Raw genomic sequence first — 19,034 nt, forward strand, 5'->3', positions numbered from 1 at the left:
AAACAACCCTACAGGGAGTTTGTTTTTGTAGTAAACTTTTTTAAAGTATCAAAAAACTGGCATTCTCAGTGAGCCAGAAAGATGTGTCATTTTCTAGAGCAATATGAAAGCTGTCACATTATTTACCACAACCTGTATATATTCATAAGTATGAAAATAAAACACAAGACTGCTGACCTGTCTCTGGTTATCTACAACACTGTTGCAATGTTCATCTTGGCCGTAAGCCTTTTTTTACACAAGTATTTCTTCATACAAGACTGAAGTTAAGAATTGTTTCAGAACTCCCTGAGGATTTTTGCAGTTATAAAATGAAGCCTGTTTCATGAACATTGCACAATCTTAATAAAATGGCATAGCCATATTGATCACTAAACAAAATAGGTTTCCAACCAGTTTAAGTTATATCTGCATTGCTTTGGATGACTGAGTGAATGGCAGCAGCTCTCTTGAGAATGGCACTTAAATCACAAAGCATATCCCTGTTCATTTTTTTTTTTGTTACAGATCAAGCATTCCTTCAATTTTTTGGTGATGATTTCCTTCGATTATTGTTGACCCGGTTTGTTCTCTGTTCTGCAACCATGAGACTGCACAAAATGTTCAGGGTAAGATTCGTACCTTTTGATTTTACTTCAGCAATACAGCAACTGATAACATAAAAGTCTGAAAAGTTTAGATTGTATAAGATGCATACCATTTCCCTGCAGGAAAGTCTTGAGCTTGCCATTGATGAAAGCAGAATCCGGGATGGCTGTGATGTTCTTCATGATCATATAGCCTACTAATAGTCAATGTTAAACTTATACAAACAATGACTGCATGAGATAGGTGTAAAAAGTATACTGAACCAATGGAATGGCACCCCAGCATGAGTTAGTAACTTTAGGAGTCTGTAAATAAACCATCAAAACAAGATCTGCAAAGTCTTTTTGGATCAGGGCCTGTTTTGAATGTGAAGTTCTTTCTTAGTGATCAAGGTAAATGTTTAATCAGGTAGAAAAAGCAAAAGAATTGCAGATTTTGTAAATATGAAACAAAAGCAGCAAATGCTGTAAACATTCAGCAGAACAGGCAGCATCTGTGGAGAAAATAGACAAGTTATCATTTTGTTTGGAGCCTTGAAGATATTACTGATGAACCGTATTTAACAAGGAATGGAACAAAGGGAAAAGCACATACGATATGGGAATTAAAATAAAAGACCTGTAAAATGCTTAAGAAGAGATGGCTAAATGACAGAACTGATACAGGCACAAGTCAATAGGAGGCTTAATGAGAAAAATCAAAGAAAAGACATTTGAAACTCAATAAATGTACAAATAGCTAAAAGGGGTGGGGGGAACGGAGAGACAGGTAGAAAGGGGACATTGGCAAATATGAACATTTGAATTAGGAGCAGGAGTGGGCCTTCAAGCCTGCTCCCCTATTTAATAAGATCATGGTTGATCTGATTTTAACCTCATATTCCTGCCTACCCCTGATATCCTTCACCCCCTTGCTTATCAAGAATCTATCTATCTCTGCCTTAAAGATATTCAAGGACTCTGCCCAACCACCTTTTGAGGAAGAGAATTCCAAAGTCTCACTACCCTCTTGAGAGAAAACATTTTTCCTCCTGGGCGACCAGTTATTTTGAAATAGTGACCCCAAGTTCTAGATCCTTCCACAAGAGGAAACATCCTTTCCACATTCACCCTGTCAAATCTCCTCAGGATTGTATATGTTTTAATCAAGTCATCTCTTACTTTTCTAAACTCCAGCGGATACAAGCCAAGCCTGCCCAGCCTTTCCTCATAAGACAATTGTCTTTTTAAAAAAATTTATTCATGAGAAGTGGGCTTCGCTGGCTCAGCCAGGATTTATTGCCCCTCCATAGTCCCATTCCAGGTATTAATTTAGCAAATCTTCTCTGAACTGCTAATGCATTTACATCTTTCCTTAAATAAGGAGACCAATACTGTACACAGTACTCCAGATGTGGTCACACCAATGCCCTGTAAAACTGAAGCATAACTTCTCTACTTTTGTAATCAATTCTCTTCACAATTATTATAACATTCTATTAGCTTTCCTAATTACCTGCAGTACCTGCATACTAACCTTTTGTGATTCATGCCTCTGAATCATAGAGCTCTGCAATCTCTCACCACTGAGATATTAAGTTTCTTTTTCATTCTTCCTGCCAAGATTAATGATTTCACATTATACCCCGTTCCCCAGATCTTCAGCACTCACTTAACCTATCTATGTCACTTTATAGCCTCCTTAGTTCCTCTTCACAATTTACTTTCCTACCTATCTTTGTGTCGTCAGCAAATTTAGCAACCATACCTTCATCCAAGTCATTTATGTAAATGTTGAGGCCCCAGCACTAATCCCTGTGCCACATCACTCATCACATCCTGCCAACCAGAAAAAGTCCCATTTATGCCAACTCTGCTTCCTGTTAGCCAGCCAATCTTCTATCCGTGCCAATATGTTACCCCCTACATCATGAGCTTTTATTTTCTGCAATAACCTTTGATGTAGCGCCTTATCAAATGTCTTCTGAAAATCTAAGTACAGCACATCCGTTGGTTCTCCTTTATCCACAGCACATGTTACTTTTTCAAAGAACTCCAGCAAATTGATTAAACATGATTTCCCCCTCAAAGCCATGTTGATTCTGCCTGATTACCTTGAATTTATCTAAGTGCTCTATTATAACGTCTTTAATAGTAGCTTCTAACACTTTCCCTAAGACAGATGTTAAGCTAACTGGTCTATACTTTCCTGCTTCCTGTCTCCCTCCCTTTTTGAATAAAGGAGTTACTTTAGCTATTTTCCAATCTAAGGGAACCTTCCCTGAATCTAGTGAATTTTGGAAAATTAAAACCAACATGTCAACTATCTCATAGCCACTTTTTGAGACCCTAAGATGAAGTCCATCAGGACCTGAAGACTGAACAATTTGCTAAGCAGCACTTCCCTGGAGATTTGTAATATTCCTGAGTTCCTCCCTCCCTTACAGTTCCTGATTTGCAGCTATTTCTGAGATGTTACTTGTATCATCAGTAGTGAAGACTGATGGAAAAGACCTATTCAATTAATCTGCCATCTCCTTATTTTCCATTAATAATTCCTCAGACTTTCTTTTTACAGGACCAATGCTACTTTGTTAACTTTTATAAGTATCTATAGAAACTCTTAGTATCTGCCTTTATATTTCTAGATAGCTTTCTCTTGTACTCTAATTTTCCCCTCATTAAACTTTTAGTCATTCTTTGCAGTTTTTTATATTCTGTCCAATCTTCTGACCTGCCACCCATCTTTGCACCATTGTATGCTTTTTCTTTAAGTTTGATACTATCTTTGACTTTTTTAGCTAACCACAGATGGGGGATCCTCCCTTTGGAATTTTTGTTTCTTATTGGAATATATCTATTCCGTGTATTCTGAAATATCCTCTTTAAATATCTGCCATGGCATCTCTATTGACCTATTCCTTAACCTAAATTGCCAGTTCACATTCACTAGTCCTGCTTTCATGCCCTCGTAATTGCCCTTATTTAAGTTTAAAATACTAGTCTTAGACCCAATCTTCTCTCCCTCAAACTGAATGTAAAATTCAATCATATTATGGTCACTGCTATCTAGGGGCACCTTCACTATGAGGTCATTAATTAATTCTATTTTGTTGCACAATACCAGGTCCAGTATAGACCTAATATAGTATAGCCTGCTCCCTGGTTGTCTCCAGAACGTGCTTATCAAAGAAATTATCCTGAAAAGATACTATGAATTCATCATCTATGCTGCCTTTGCCCACCTGGTTGTTCCAGTCTATAGGTAGATTAAGATCATGATAATCACCGTACCTTTCTGACAAGCTCCCACTATTTCCTCTTTGATAGCCCGTCCTACTGTGTGATTACTGTTAGGCAGCCTGTACAGCCCTCCCACAAGCAACTTCTTGCCTTTATGATTCCTCATCTCTACCCAAACTGCTTTTGTGAACTTAGGCCATCCCTCTCTGTTGTGGTAATGTTGTCTTTAATTAACAGAACTACCCCTCCACCTTTTCTTAACTTCCTATCCTTATTAAAAGTCTCTCACCCTTCATTGTTCAGGTCCTGTCCTGTAGCCATGTCTCTGTCATGGCTGTTAGCTCAAATAAAGATAAATAAGTACGATCCATCAATTAATTTGTTTTGTTTCAAATGCTACGTAGACACCTGTGACCCAGAAAAAATAAAAACAAGTTTACTCCTCGCAGAAAGGTCTTCCAATGTAGGGTCCCCCAACCCAAGCATCAATTTACTCCTTTCCTCTATTCCAAAAAGCTCATGCGTCAATCCCACATTGCCAGCAATTCTTGCAGAAGAGAAAGGGAAGCTTTGGTTAAGGTCTAAAGTTACTTAAATCAGTGTTACAGCCAGAGGCCCTATTGGGAAAATATGATGCTGTTCCTCAAGCTTGCAGTGAGTTTCACTGAAATCAAGTAAAAGGACAAAGCCTGAGAGCAGAATGGGAATGCATTGCGAATTCAAGTGGCAAGTGACGTGGAACGCTGGGTCGCAAATGTGGGCAGAACAGATGCTTGACAAAGTGATTACTTAATCTGAATTTTGTCTGCCTAATGTATAGAGAGAACTAAACTGTGAGCAGGGTATACAGTATGCTAGGTTGGAGGAAGTGCACAAATGTCTAAACATACAAACAGATAAAAAAGGAGCAGGAGTACGCCATTCAGCCCCTTGAGCCTGCTCCACAATTTAAAAAGATCATGGCTTATCTGATAGTAACCTCAAATCTGCATTCTGCCTACCCCTGATAACCTATCACCCATTGTTTACCAAGAATCTATTGACCTCAAAGACTCTGCTTCCACTGCCTTTTCAGCAAGAGTTCCAAAGAACTCACCCTCCGAGAGAAAATTTTTTGCCCCATCTCCGTTTTAAATGGGTGACCCCTTATTTTTAAACAGTGACCCCTAGTTCTCGATTCTCCCACAAGAGGAAACATCCTCTCCACATCCACCCTGTCAAGACCTCTCAGGATCTAATATGTTTCAATCAAATCACCTCTTACTCTTCTAAACTCCAGTGGCTACAAGCCCAGTCTGTCTTACCTTTCCTCATAAGACAACCCGCCCATTCCAGGTATTATTCTGGTAAACGTTCTCTGAACTGCTTCCAATGCATTTACATCCTTCCTTAAATAAGGTGACCAATACTGTGCACAGTACTCCAGATGTGGACTCACTAGTGCTTTGTATAACTGAAGCATAACCTCCCTACTTTTGGATTCAGTTCCCCCACAATAAATGATAACATTCTGTTAGCTTTCCTAATTACTTGTTGGACCTGCATAATAACCGTTTGCGATTCATGCACTAAGACACCCAGATACCTCTGCATCTCACAGCTCTGCAATCTCTCACCATTTAGATAATATGCTTCTCTTTTATTCTTCCTGACAAAATGGGCAGTTTCACATTTTCCCACATTATATGCCATTTGCCAGATCTTTGCCCATTCACTTAACCTATCTATATCTTTTTATATCCTTCTCATGTCCTCTTCACAACTTAGTTTCCTACTTATCTTTGTGTCATCAGCAAATTTGGCAACCATCCCATCCATGTCTTCATCCAAGTCATTTATATAAATTGTAAACAGTTAAAGTACTTGCACTGATCCCTGTGGCACACCACTCGTTACATCTTGTCAACCTGAAAAAGGCCCATTTATGCATTCACTCTGCTTCCTGTTAGCCAGTCAATCTTCTATCCATGCCAGCATGTTACCCCCTCTACCATGAGCTTTCATTTTCCGCAAACCCTTTGATGTGGCACTTTATCAAATGCCTCCTAGAAATCTAAGTACAGTACATCCACCAGTTCCCCTTTATCCACAACACATGTTACTTCCTCAAAGAAATTCAATAAGATTGTTAAACCTGATTTCCCTTTCATGAACCATGTTGACTTTGCCTGATTAACTTGAACTCCTCCAAGTCCCCTTCCATAGCTTCTTTAATAATAGCTAACATTTTCCCACAACAGATGTTAAGCTAACTGGCCTGTAGTTTCCCACTTTCTGTCTCCCTCCCTTTTTGAATAACGGAGCTACATTTGCTATCTTCCAATCTAATGGGACTATCCCCGAACCTAGGGAGTTCTGGAAAATTAAAACCAATACATCAACTCTCTCACTAGCCACTTCTTTTAAGGCCCGAGGATGAGGTCCATCAGGACCCGGGTACTTGTCAGCCCGCAGCTCCAACAATTTAGTCAGTACCACTTCTCTGGTCATTGTAATTTTCCTGAGTTCTTCTCTCCCTTCCATTTCCTGATTTATAGCTGCTTCTGGGATGTTACTTGTATCCTCTATAGTGAAGACTGATGCAAAACACCTGTTCAATTCATTTTCAATTTCCTTGTTTTCCATTATCAATGTTCCAGACTCACCTTCCATTGGACCAACACTCACTTTGATAACAAAAACAGAATTACCTGGAAAAACTCAGCAGGTCTGGCAGCATCGGCCGAGAAGAAAAGAGTTGACGTTTCGAGTCCTCGTGACCCTTCAACAAAATAAACCTGTTCTGTTGAAGGGGCATGAGGACTCGAAACGTCAACTCTTTTCTTCTCCGCTGATGCTGCCAGACCTGCTGAGTTTTTCCAGGTAATTCTGTTTTTGTTTTGGATTTCCAGCATCCGCGTTTTTTGTTTTTATCTCTTTTTTATTCACTTTGATAACTCGTTTCTTTTTTAAATAACTATAGAAACTCTTAACATTTGTTTTTATTTTTCTGGCTATCTTTCTCTTGTACTCTAATTTTTCCCTAATTAATTTTTTAGTCATCCTTTGCTGTTCCTTGTATTCTATCCAATCTTCTGGCCTTCCACTTATTTTATTTATTTCCTTAGGTTATGCCACTTCATAGTAGCTAGATGGGTGGGAAGACAACCTGCTGCTAGGTCTTTACCAATCCTACTTTGTAATTGCACATCTTAACTCCTGGCATGGTTGGATGTTGAATGAGAGAGGACCTAGCATCAATTATGTACTTTATCATAATGCAATGGAGCTTGCATTCAGAATTATGAGCATGTGCTATGATCTAACCCTTAATCCTCTATTGTACATCCACAGATTCTACCATCTTACCATATACTTTATATGTTTATCAAAGTATAGAAACATCCCTCCAACTAACTTGATCTGCCTTTGCCTTACATTCAGTTTCATTCCAGTTGTGATAGTTATTTACATGAGAAGTAATTTTTTCTCACTGTAAATGAAACTTCTTCATAACTATAACTATAAAAGTTTCACTTCCATTAAAGGGTATGGGTTAGCGTCTCGCTCTGTGTTAATATTAACACTCTGCTTCCATTGGTTATGGGAGTATTATCCACAAGATGTACTGCAGCAACTCACCAAGGCTGCTTCGACAGCACCTTCCAAACCTGCAACCTGTACTGCCCAGAAGGCCAAGGACAGCAGGTGCATGGCTATGAATCTTACACCATGAATAGAATAAAATATTATTTAGTTTTATATCACAACCCTTCATTTTATCACAATCCCTGGTGCCAATGGTGCTCGGGATGCTGTGTCAATTAATATGACATCCCCTCACCTCAATCTGTTTTCTTCATTTGCATCCATCTCTGTCTCTGCTCCTCCATCTTGCTTTATCTCCATGATCACCTTGAACCAAAATCATTTTCTGCAGTATGGGTTTTGGCTGTTCACCTGCATTTTTGATTTTTTTTTAAATACTGATTTTGGTTTTGATATTGATTATGTAGTATATTGATCAACTTAGGGCAGTCTTTTTCATGTTATCTTAAATATATTAAATGCATGGAGACACCAGACTACCAAATTAACTTAATTTTTTGCACACCTGTTTATTTTCAACTGTTTATTTTCTTCTTTCTGCCTCCATATCAATAAAAGGAAACTCGGAATTACCCGGAAACATACCCACAGTTGCAGAAAGAAGATAGTGTGGAGAATCCTGCCCTCCAGAATCACATTCTAGAACTGGCTTCCATGTTGGATGTTCGAAGCCTTTTCCTGGAAAAGACCACTGCTGAATATTAGGAGAAAGGCTGAAAAATAAATTTAACAATTTATTTGAAGCCACTGGTTCTGAAGAAGACATTTTTCTTTGCATTTACCTATTGGATAATTGAAACACTTCTTTTTCAAACAGAAGTCTTTTTGATCAGACAATTTCTCAAAAGACTGATGTATCTGGCACAATTATGTTTCTGTAGTTATGTGTTCCATAGTCACTGTGTGTTAAGTGTATTGTGAAGAAAACATTAACACGGCAGGATACAATTGTAAAGATGATTTATAAATAATGATTAGCTGAAAAGGGCATTTACTACAAAAGCAATAGAAGCTTTTTGACTTGGTTCATTTATCCATCCTGTGTTACAGTAAAACATTAGATGTTAATAAGGTTGTCATTCTGAGTGTTTTATAATTAAGTATCTCTTGGCAGCAATATATAGAAGAAAAAATGAATTATTTCCCATAATATTCTGTTTCATTTTAAGAGTTATAGTTAGCCATATGTACAAGCTGTGGTATTATCAGTAAACCCTTTAATGGTCACCTTTGGTATACTTAAGAGAAACTAATACCCCTGTTAGTGTTTCACTACTGCAATTAAATATGACATGACCTGGAAAACACTGCATTTGGCAGTGTTATCTAACACTCCCATAATGCACTGTGACAGATGAGCATGCTCTGTTGATGAATGAGAACCAGAGCTACCAGGAAACATTCAAAGCAGAGTCCATTAGATTAAGGTAGGTTTAAGTGTATATGTCTCATGTTGCTTTACACTATTGGAATTGCTACAAAACACTGTAGCATGATATCTAATAGCTTCCAATTCAGTCTCATCTGTTCCATTTACTACAGATATGTGCATAAAACTATTAGGGTTACTTTTGCAGTTGAGCCTCACTTTAGTGAAATTAAAGATATTCTTAATTATATTCCACCTACTCATCATTCCTCTTTGAAAGAGGAACTATTTTATTGATTAAGTTGCTAGTAGCTATAATTTAACGTTGCTTTGTTCCTGAAAGACTGGTAGAAATTAGAAGCTGAAAGATGTATTCTGTGTTCTCAACACATTTACTATGACAGGTCACACATCTTATGGTTACAAGTATTGTGCTGTACAACTAATTTTAGTTCAGCCATAAGACGCTGCTACATTTTTATACATGGATACTTGAAATAAGCAAGTTTTTTTTGTGAAAAGCTTTGGGATTCATACCTTTGCCAAATATACTTTGTATAGTAATGTTATGTAAAGGAAACCATCTTTCCTGTAATAGATTTTGATCCATTTATGACAAGTATCAAGACTATTAAATATGCTTTTTATGCCTATTACCACATCTTTTTGCATCGTGTTGACTCAATTCATAGTTGATATTACCTCCTAGATGGTTTAGGAGAGCTATTTGACTTGTATTGTGTGAAATTTCTCTTTCTGAAGATTTATTCACTATCAAGTCATCACGTAGATCTGATTTAACTTATGTTATTGGTCTAATATGCTGTCACTTAAACTTGTGTCCTGTTGTTAAAATCTGAATGTGTTTTGGCTAAAATACAATTTTAAGGTGTGTAAAACAAGAAGGCAGCTTAATTACTAAAATGTTAAATGCTTATTGGCCAGATGGCATAAAAGGACATTGTAGTATTGACAATTTTGCTTCCAAAGTTCTAAAAATGGCCAATAATTAATGTGTAAATAATTGCAACTACAAAGATGTTTTAAGATTTTTTAATGAAAGAATTTTTGTGAATCACGTTGTATTCACTTGACGCAGCCCAACTCCTGTGCTGCAGCTTTTCGAAAGGTTGTTAAGCATGTTATTAGATTTAAATGTGATCTTTTGCTACTATCTTGAAGCAGAAAAATGCAAAGATGAAAGCAGAATTCTATACTTTTAGTTATATTAAAAGGTAAACAGATGGCGCACACTGGAGAAAATGTTCTCACTGTCTGCACATTATAATGCGTCTTGTGATTAACATAACTTAACTGTTGTATGTACATTTTTGTTTTTACTGTGTGTTCGTAATGTGTATTACCCTATACTTTATCAATGAGACTCAATAAAAAAAATCCTAAAGCAATGTTGATTCTTCTGTATAGTAGTAAATAATACTTGTGTACATTTTGTGATGCCGGAGTTGAATAGTAAAATGACAACACAGATGTTTTTGAAAAATCCTTTGTTTACTGGAGTCACTAAGAATGAACAGTCTATGATGAACAAATCTGAATTGAATTAAAATGTTATGCTTTTATTTAAATGGTAGTTAATTTCATCTGTTCCAGTGGAGCTTTATGGTTTCACCATGTTGATATTTACGTTTGAACAAGTGCCTCAGTAACAAACTTATGCAAAACTGAAAAGTTAGTTTAACCACAATTTCTTTCTGCTGGAAAGGTTTTTTTAGTTAATAGCAACTTATCAGTAGTTCTATATTATACCAAAGATACCTTTTTTTGATTTTTTTTCAATTGTACTACATCAACATTTGTCAACATTTCCCAGGAGAGGCAATGAAACAGATTCCCTTATCTAATTCAGGAAACCTCTGCCTCTGAGGGACCAGAAAGTAACTTTTGGCAAACAGTCAAGCTCATAATTTTGCCTTCCTTCTGATGACGTAGTTTCTTAGACATATATTTATTGCTGCCTTGAAGGTCAGCAAGGAGTGATCTTTGGAATGCCATTTTACTGGTTTATCACCCTTGACAAAAATGCAACTTACACATCCTACTTCATTCCCTGCTTTCCCTTTAATCGGTTGCCTGTGAGCAGTGTGTACCATCTACGAGATGCACTGCAGCAATTCATCAAGGCTCCTTCAACAGCATCTTCCAAATCCATGACCACTGACCGAAGGACAAGGGCAACAGACCATCTTGTCTTGGAACTATATTGCCATTCCTTCATTATCATTGGGTCAAAATCTAGGAACTCCCTCCCTAACAGCACTGTGGGTGTACCTACATCACAGGAGTTCAAGAAGGTGGCTCAGCATCACCTTGAGGGCAATTAGGTTTGAGCAATAAATGCTGGTACTTCCATCAACGCTCTCATTCCATGAATGAATTTAAAGAAGGTTTAGCCACAGCTCATCTGTGTGAGTGCCACGTCTAAACACATTTTTTAAACTGCTCTTTTCATTTTGAATAATGCACCTTGAAGGCAGGAGCTCAAGTATTTGATAAATAGACTTTTTAAAATAGAAAGCCAGCATTAGCCAATCAAAGTTATTGTGACAATGTTTAGGCGGGATGTTAGATAATAAGCTATGTGCAAGCATTAATTAATAGGTGCTGAGGGAAATTTAGCTTAAGTGCATTTACTGCAGATTTATATGGAATCACTTTTTGTCTACAAAGACTTTGATGTAAAAGGGCAATATTTATTGCCTTTAGGATATTGTTTTGAATAATTTGCAATACAAATAATTTGGTATAAAGTTAAATATTTGGTTATTGCCCATGCATCTTAAACTGTGATAAATTGGCCTGTCCCTGGAAAATTTGCCAGCAACAACTTGATTAAATATCAATATTTTTCCTGCATTACTATGCCATTACCACCTTTTTCAAAAAATGTTTTCAAAATTAGTGTGTCAGTACAAATAGTCACCAAGCAGGATGCACCATAGAATTGATCACAAGCAGTTATTAAAACCAAACTCTCAAACTTACAACAGAAATAAAAGAAATTGGGAACTTGCCCCAAACTGATATCCTGGTCACTAAGAAAACTTAATTACAAAATGTGAATTTCTTTCCAGTTTTACTGATGTGACACATGTTTGACTGAATATTAATCAGTCATATAAAGCTGCCAATATCCCAAATCTTATGGTTAAAACAGAAACGGTTATAGAAACTCATGTTTGTAAATTGCATTTTTGTTACATTTTTTTTTTTTACTTGTGCAAATAGTAATGATAATTCCATTGCAACAATCCTATAGGCTGATTTTTAACCTTGACATATGACTATTTTGTAGGTTGAGGATGTCAGGATTTTACCATTTTTTCCCTCAGTAACAGGATTACCAGCTCTGGTTGTCCCTATTTATGGATGTTTCATCAGATGACTTCCCAGCCTCCAACTGTCGTCCTAACTCAGAAAATATAGGTGTTTGGTGCTATTTATGTTCAAGGATGATCAACCCCTTACAGTATGACAATAAATAAACAAACATTTTAAAGAAACAATTCAAAATATTCAACAAAAATCTTGAAAAACAAAAACTCAGCAAGAAAAAGCCTTCCATGGCTTACTCAGGAAGTTAAGCATAGTATTAGTTCAAAAGGAGAGGCTTATAAGATTGCAAAAAGCAAAATGGCCAGGGATTTAAAAAAACAGATTTGTAAGAGCTTTTACAAGTGTATAAAAATTGTGTAGCTAAAATAAATGTTGGTCCCTTAGCAGCAGAGACAGGAGGAATTATGGACAATAGTGAGAAATTACTTCACTCAAAAGGTTGTGAATCTTTGGAATTCTCTACCCCAGAGGGCTCAGGATGCTCGATCACCATTGTTGACCACGTTTAACAGGGTGACCAACTTTTTATTTAATGAACACTTGATTATGGGACCAGAGGTGGGAACTAGTAATCATGAGAGCAAGTAGAGGGTTGCTGGTGACCATGACAGTAGGTGGGGAGGGGGGGTCCCTGTAACTCTTTCAAGTACAAACCCATTTCCATCTGTTTTCAGATGAAGTTACATTGTTTCATAGTTTGCCATTGTGAGATTTGAACTCTTGATCTTCGTGTTGCAAGCCCAGTACCATAACCACTTGGCTATTTAGTTGGATTCAAATCTACCATCTAGGGGTTGCAAAGCCACGTTGTGGCCAAAGATGGGAGCTGAGTGCAGCAGTTAAATAACAAAAACACAGGGAGCTGCAGAATCACAGAACTGTTACAGTGCATGAGGAGGCCATTCGGCCCATTGTGTTTGTACTGGCTCTGAATGAGCAATTCACCTAGTGCCATTCTCCTGTCTGTTCCCCATAACCCTGCATATTCCTCCTTTACAAATAATTATCTAATTCCCTCTTGAATGTGTCAATTGAACCTGCCTCCACCAGACACTCAAGCAGTGCGTTTCAGATCCTAACTACTCGTGTGAAAAAGTTTTTTTCTCATCACTTTTGTGTCTTTTACCAATTACCTTAAATCTGTGCTCACTGGTTCTCAATCCTTACAGCAATGGGAAAAGTTTCTCCCTATCCACCCTGTCCAGGCCCCTCATGATTTTGAATACTTCTATAAAATCTCCTTTAAGCCGCCTTCAAAGAAAACCATCCCAACTTCTCCAATCTATCTTCATAACTGAAGTTTCTCATCCCTGGAATCATTCTCGTAAACCTTTTTTACACTCTCTCCAATGGCTTCACATCTTTCTTAAAATGCAGTGCCTAGAACTGTATGCAGTATTCCAGCTGAGGTCTAACTAGAGGTTCATACAAGCGCAGATAATCTTGCTCTTGTACGCTATGTCCTGTTAATAGAGCCTATGATACTGTATGCTATATTAACTGCTCTCAACCTGTCCTGACGCCTTTAATGACTTACGCACATTTGCACGAGTTGTACCCTTTATATTATGTTGTGTCCCCATGTTCTTCCTATCAAAATGTATCACCTCATGTTTTTCCACATTGAACTTCACCTGTCACCTAGCTACCCATTCCACTAAATTATCCATGTCCTTCTGAAGTTCTACACATCCCTCCTCACAGTTTACAATGTTTCCAAGCTTTGTTTCGTCTGCAAATTTTGAAATTTATCATTACCCTATGTCAGGAAAAACAAGGGTCCCAATATCGACCCGCAGGGAACTCCACTATGAACCTTCATCCAGCCCTAAAAACAGAATTACCTGGAAAAACTCAGCAGGTCTGGCAGCATCGGCGGAGAAGAAAAGAGTTGACGTTTCGAGTCCTCATGACCCTTCGACAGAACTTGAGTTTGAGTCCAAGAAAGAGTTGAAATATAAGCTGGTTTAAGGTGTGTGTGTGGGGGGGGCGGAGAGATAGAGAAAGCGAGAGGTGGGGGGGGGGTGTGGTTGTAGGGACAAACAAGCAGTGATAGAAGATCATCAAAAGATGTCAATGACAATAGTACAATAGAACACAGGTGTTAAAGTTAAAGTTGGTGATATTATCTAAACGAATGTGCTAATTAAGAATCGATGGTAGGGCACTCAAGGTATAGCTCTAGTGGGGTTTTTTTTTTATATAATGGAAATAGGTGGGAAAAGGAAAATCTTTATAATTTATTGGAAAAAAAAGGAAGGGGGAAACAGAAAGGGGGTGGGGATGGGGGAGGGAGCTCACGACCTAAAGTTGTTGAATTCAATATTCAGTCCGGAAGGCTGTAAAGTCCCTAGTCGGAAGATGAGGTGTTGTTCCTCCAGTTTACGTTGGGCTTCACTGGAACAATGCAGCAAGCCAAGGACAGACATGTGGGCAAGAGAGCAGGATGGAGTGTTAAAATGGCAAGCGACAGGGAGGTTTGGGTCATTCTTGCGGACAGACCGCAGGTGTTCTGCAAAGCGGTCGCCCAGTTTACGTTTGGTCTCTCCAATGTAGAGGAGACCACATTGGGAGCAATGAATGCAATAGACTAAGTTGGGGGAAATGCAAGTGAAATGCTGCTTCACTTGAAAGGAGTGTTTGGGTCCTTGGACGGTGAGGAGAGAGGAAGTGAAGGGGCAGGTGTTGCATCTTTTGCGTGGGCATGGGGTGGTGCCATAGGAGGGGGTTGAGGAGTAGGGGGTGATGGAGGAGTGGACCAGGGTGTCCCGGAGGGAGCGATCCCTACGGAATGCCAATAAGGGGGGTGAAGGGAAAATGTGTTTGGTGGTGGCATCATGCTGGAGTTGGCGGAAATGGCGGAGGATGATCCTTTGAATGCGGAGGCTGGTGGGGTGATAAGTGAGGACAAGGGGGACCCTATCATGTTTCTGGGAGGGAGGAGAAGGCGTGAGGGCGGATGGGCGGGAGATGGGCTGGACACGGTTGAGGGCCCTGTCAACGACCGTGGGTGGAAAACCTCAGTTAAGGAAGAAGGAGGACATGTCAGAGGAACTGTTTTTGAATGTAGCATCATCGGAACAGATGCGACGGAGGCGAAGGAACTGAGAGAATGGGATGGAGTCCTTACAGGAAGCGGGGTGTGAGGAGCCGTAGTCGCGATAGCTGTGGGAGTCGGTGAGTTTGTAATGGATATTGGTGGACAATCTATCACCAGAGATTGAGACAGAGAGATCAAGGAAGGGAAGGGAAATGTCAGAGATGGACCACGTGAAAATGATGGAGGGGTGGAGATTGGAAGCAAAATTAATAAATTATTCCAAGTCCCGACGAGAGCATGAAGCGGCACCGAAGTAATCATCGATGTACCGGAGAAAGAGTTGTGGAAGGGGGCTGGAGTAGGACTGCAACAAGGAATGTTCCACATACCCCATAAAGAGACAGGCATAGCTGGGGCCCATGCGGGTACCCATAGCCACACCTTTTATTTGGAGGAAGTGAGAGGAGTTGAAGGAGAAATTGTTCAGCGTGAGAACAAGTTCAGCCAGACGGAGGAGAGTAGTGGTGGATGGGGATTGTTCGGGCCTCTGTTCGAGGAAGAAGCTAAGGGCCCTCAGACCATCCTGCTGGGGGATGGAGGTGTAGAGGGATTGGACGTCCATGGTGAACAGGAAGCGGTTGGGGCCAGGGAACTGGAAATTGTTGATGTGACGTAAGGTGTCAGAGGAATCACGGATGTAGGTGGGAAGGGACTGGACAAGGGGAGAGAGAAGGGAGTCAAGATAACGAGAAATGAGTTTCGTGGGGCAGGAGCAAGCTGAGACGATCGGTCTACCGGGGCAGTTCTGTTTGTGGATTTTGGGTAGGAGATAGAAGCGGGCCGTCCGAGGTTGGGCGACTATCAGGTTGGAAGCTGTGGGAGGGAGATCCCCAGAGGAGATGAGCTCAGTGACAGTCCTGGAAACAATGGCTTGATGTTCAGTGGTGGGGTCATGGTCCAGGGAGAGGTAGGAGGAAGTGTCTGCGAGTTGACGCTCAGCCTCCGCGAGGAAGAGGTCAGTGCGCCAGACAACAACAGCACCACCCTTGTCAGCGGGTTTGATGACAATGTCGTCATTCCGTAGGGATCGCTCCCTCCGGGACACCCTGGTCCACTCCTCCATCACCCCCTACTCCTCAACCCCCTCCTATGGCACCACCCCATGTCCACGCAAAAGATAAAACACCTGCCCCTTCACTTCCTCTCTCCTCACCGTCCAAGGACCCAAACACTCCTTTCAAGTGAAGCAGCATTTCACTTGCATTTCCCCCAACTTAGTCTATTGCATTCATTGCTCCCAATGTGGTCTCCTCTACATTGGAGAGACCAAACGTAAACTGGGCGACCGCTTTGCAGAACACCTGCGGTCTGTCCGCAAGAATGACCCAAACCTCCCTGTCGCTTGCCATTTTAACACTCCACCCTGCTCTCTTGCCCACATGTCTGTCCTTGGCTTGCTGCATTGTTCCAGTGAAGCCCAACGTAAACTGGAGGAACAACACCTCATCTTCCGACTAGGGACTTTACAGCCTTCCGGACTGAATATTGAATTCAACAACTTTAGGTCATGAGCTCCCTCCCCCATCCCCACCCCCTTTCTGTTTCCCCCTTCCTTTTTTTTCCAATAAATTATAAAGATTTTCCTTTTCCCACCTATTTCCATTATATAAAAAAAACCCCCCACTAGAGCTATACCTTGAGTGCCCTACCATCCATTCTTAATTAGCACATTCGTTTAGATAATATCACCAACTTTAACTTTAACACCTATGTGTTCTATTGTACTATTGTCGTTGACATCTTTTGATGATCTGCTTCTATCACTGCTTGTTTGTCCCTACAACCACACCTCCCCACCACCACCTCTCTCTTTCTCTATCTCTCCGCCCCCCACACACACACACCTTAAACCAGCTTATATTTCAACTCTTTCTTGGACTCGAACTCAAGTTCTGTCAAAGGGTCATGAGGACTCGAAACGTCAACTCTTTTCTTCTCCGCCGATGCTGCCAGACCTGCTGAGTTTTCCAGGTAATTCTGTTTTTGTTTTGGATTTCCAGCATCCGCAGTTTTTTTGTTTTTACCTAAAAACATTACTCTGTTTTCTGTCACTCGGCCAATTTTGTATCCATGTTGCTACTGTCCCTTTTATTCCATGAGCTATAACATTTCTCAAGTCTGTTGTGTGGCAATCTTATCAAATACCTTTTGTAAGTCCATGTATACCACATCAACAGCATTGCTTTCATCAACCCTGTTATCTCTTAGAAAAAGTCCAGCATCAGTTAAACATGATTTTCCCTTTAAGAAATCCATGCTGGCTCTCCTGAATTAACCTACATTTGTCCCTGTGACGATTGATTCTGTCCTGAATTATTGTCCCACCACTGAAGTTGAACTGACTGGTATGTAGTTGCTGTGCTTATCTTTACCCCCTTTTTTGAGCAAAGGTGTAATGTTTGCAATTATCCAGTCCTCTTGATACCATCCCTGAGTCAGAGGAAGAAAGGTGAAACTCTAGACAGCCTCCCAGATCGGTGGTCAAAGCTTTGGAAATCTGGGACTGATGATGTAACGCAAAGAAAAAAATTGGGATGCAGGACAATCAGTGAAATTATGGTGCAATCTTGTTTAAAAAAAAGGGCAGTTGGTCACCCTGATATTTAAGGCTGTAATAGACAATTTTTTGGTTTCAGAAAGTCAAGGGATAGGGGGTGGGAAAGTGGAGTTGAAGCCCAAGATCAGCCATGATCGCACTGAATGGCAGAACAGGCTCCACGGTCTGTGTGGCTCACCCCTACTTCAACCCCTCTCTCTCTCTCTCTCATTAAATCCTGGAGCACAAAGTCTCAACCACATTGAAATGAACATGGCACCTATGGATAAAAACAAAAAAACTGCGGATGCTGGAAATCAAAAACAAAAACAGAATTACTTGGAAAAACTGTGGTCTCGTCTACATTGGAGAGACCAAACGTAAACTGGGCGACCGCTTTGCAGAACACCTGCGGTCTGTCCGCAAGAATGACCCAAACCTCCCTGTCGCTTGCCATTTTAACACTCCACCCTGCTCTCTTGTCCACATGTCTGTCCTTGGCTTGCTGCATTGTTCCAGTGAAGCCCAACGCAAACTGGAGGAACAACACCTCATCTTCCGACTAGGCACTTTACAGCCATCCAGACTGGATATTGAATTCAACAACTTTAGATCGTGAGCCCCCTCCCCCATCCCCACCCCCTTTCTGCTTCCCCCTTCCTTTCCTTTTTTTTTCTCCAATAAATTATATAGATTTTCCGTTTCCCACCTATTTCCATTATAAAGAGAAAAAAAATTTTTTTTTTACATCTTTTATGCTCTCCCCACCCCCACTAGAGCTATACCTTGAGTGCCCTACCATCCATTCTTAATTAGCACATTCGTTTAGATAATATCACCAACTTCAACACCTGTGTTCTTTTGTACTATTGTCGTTGACATCTTTTGATGATCTGCTTCTATCACTGCTTGTTTGTCCCTACAACCAAACCCCCCCACCACTTCTCTCTCTCTCCGCCCCCCACACACACACCTTAAACCAGCTTATATTTCAACTCTTTCTTGGACTCGAACTCAAGTTCTGTCGAAGGGTCATGAGGACTCGAAACGTCAGCTCTTTTCTCCGCCGATGCTTCCATGGCACCTATGGAAGTTGGACTTCAGTCCTCCCAGACTCTAGGCGCTGCAGGATCTCGCTGTCTACTCTTGACCGTATACATACAGTTGTTGGCGCCGCAGCGATCAGCCTCACCTGCGGGCTTGCCTTTTGTTTTGGTTGACTGAGCCAAGCGCCAATCAGAAGTCCGATTGCATCGGCGAACGGGCAGGAACCCC

General features: G+C 40.2%; 1 protein-coding gene and 1 long non-coding RNA gene across 5 annotated transcripts in view; one reads left to right on the forward strand and one right to left on the reverse strand.

Moving 5' to 3' along the window:
- Nucleotides 1-10,271, forward strand: part of scai (suppressor of cancer cell invasion) — a 138,486-nt gene extending 128,215 nt beyond the window's left edge. For all 4 annotated transcript variants that reach the window (XR_005943846.1, XM_041194119.1, XM_041194118.1 and 1 more), the window contains 2 exons: nucleotides 508-608; nucleotides 7,956-10,271. Coding sequence is in view for 3 of the 4 variants with exons in the window: in XM_041194119.1 (XP_041050053.1) it covers nucleotides 508-608; nucleotides 7,956-8,102 (248 nt within the window). In the remaining variant the exon portion in view is untranslated. The remainder of the gene's footprint in view (nucleotides 1-507; nucleotides 609-7,955) is intronic.
- Nucleotides 603-18,956, reverse strand: LOC121281270. The gene is made up of 3 exons (XR_005943847.1): nucleotides 18,733-18,956; nucleotides 7,983-8,110; nucleotides 603-1,081 (listed from the first exon to the last, which is right to left on the reverse strand). It is a non-coding gene; the product is annotated as an uncharacterized LOC121281270 (long non-coding RNA).
- Nucleotides 18,957-19,034: the final 78 nt, after the last annotated feature.

Source organism: Carcharodon carcharias, chromosome 8 (genome assembly GCF_017639515.1).
Source record: "Carcharodon carcharias isolate sCarCar2 chromosome 8, sCarCar2.pri, whole genome shotgun sequence".
NCBI lineage: Eukaryota > Metazoa > Chordata > Chondrichthyes > Lamniformes > Lamnidae > Carcharodon > Carcharodon carcharias.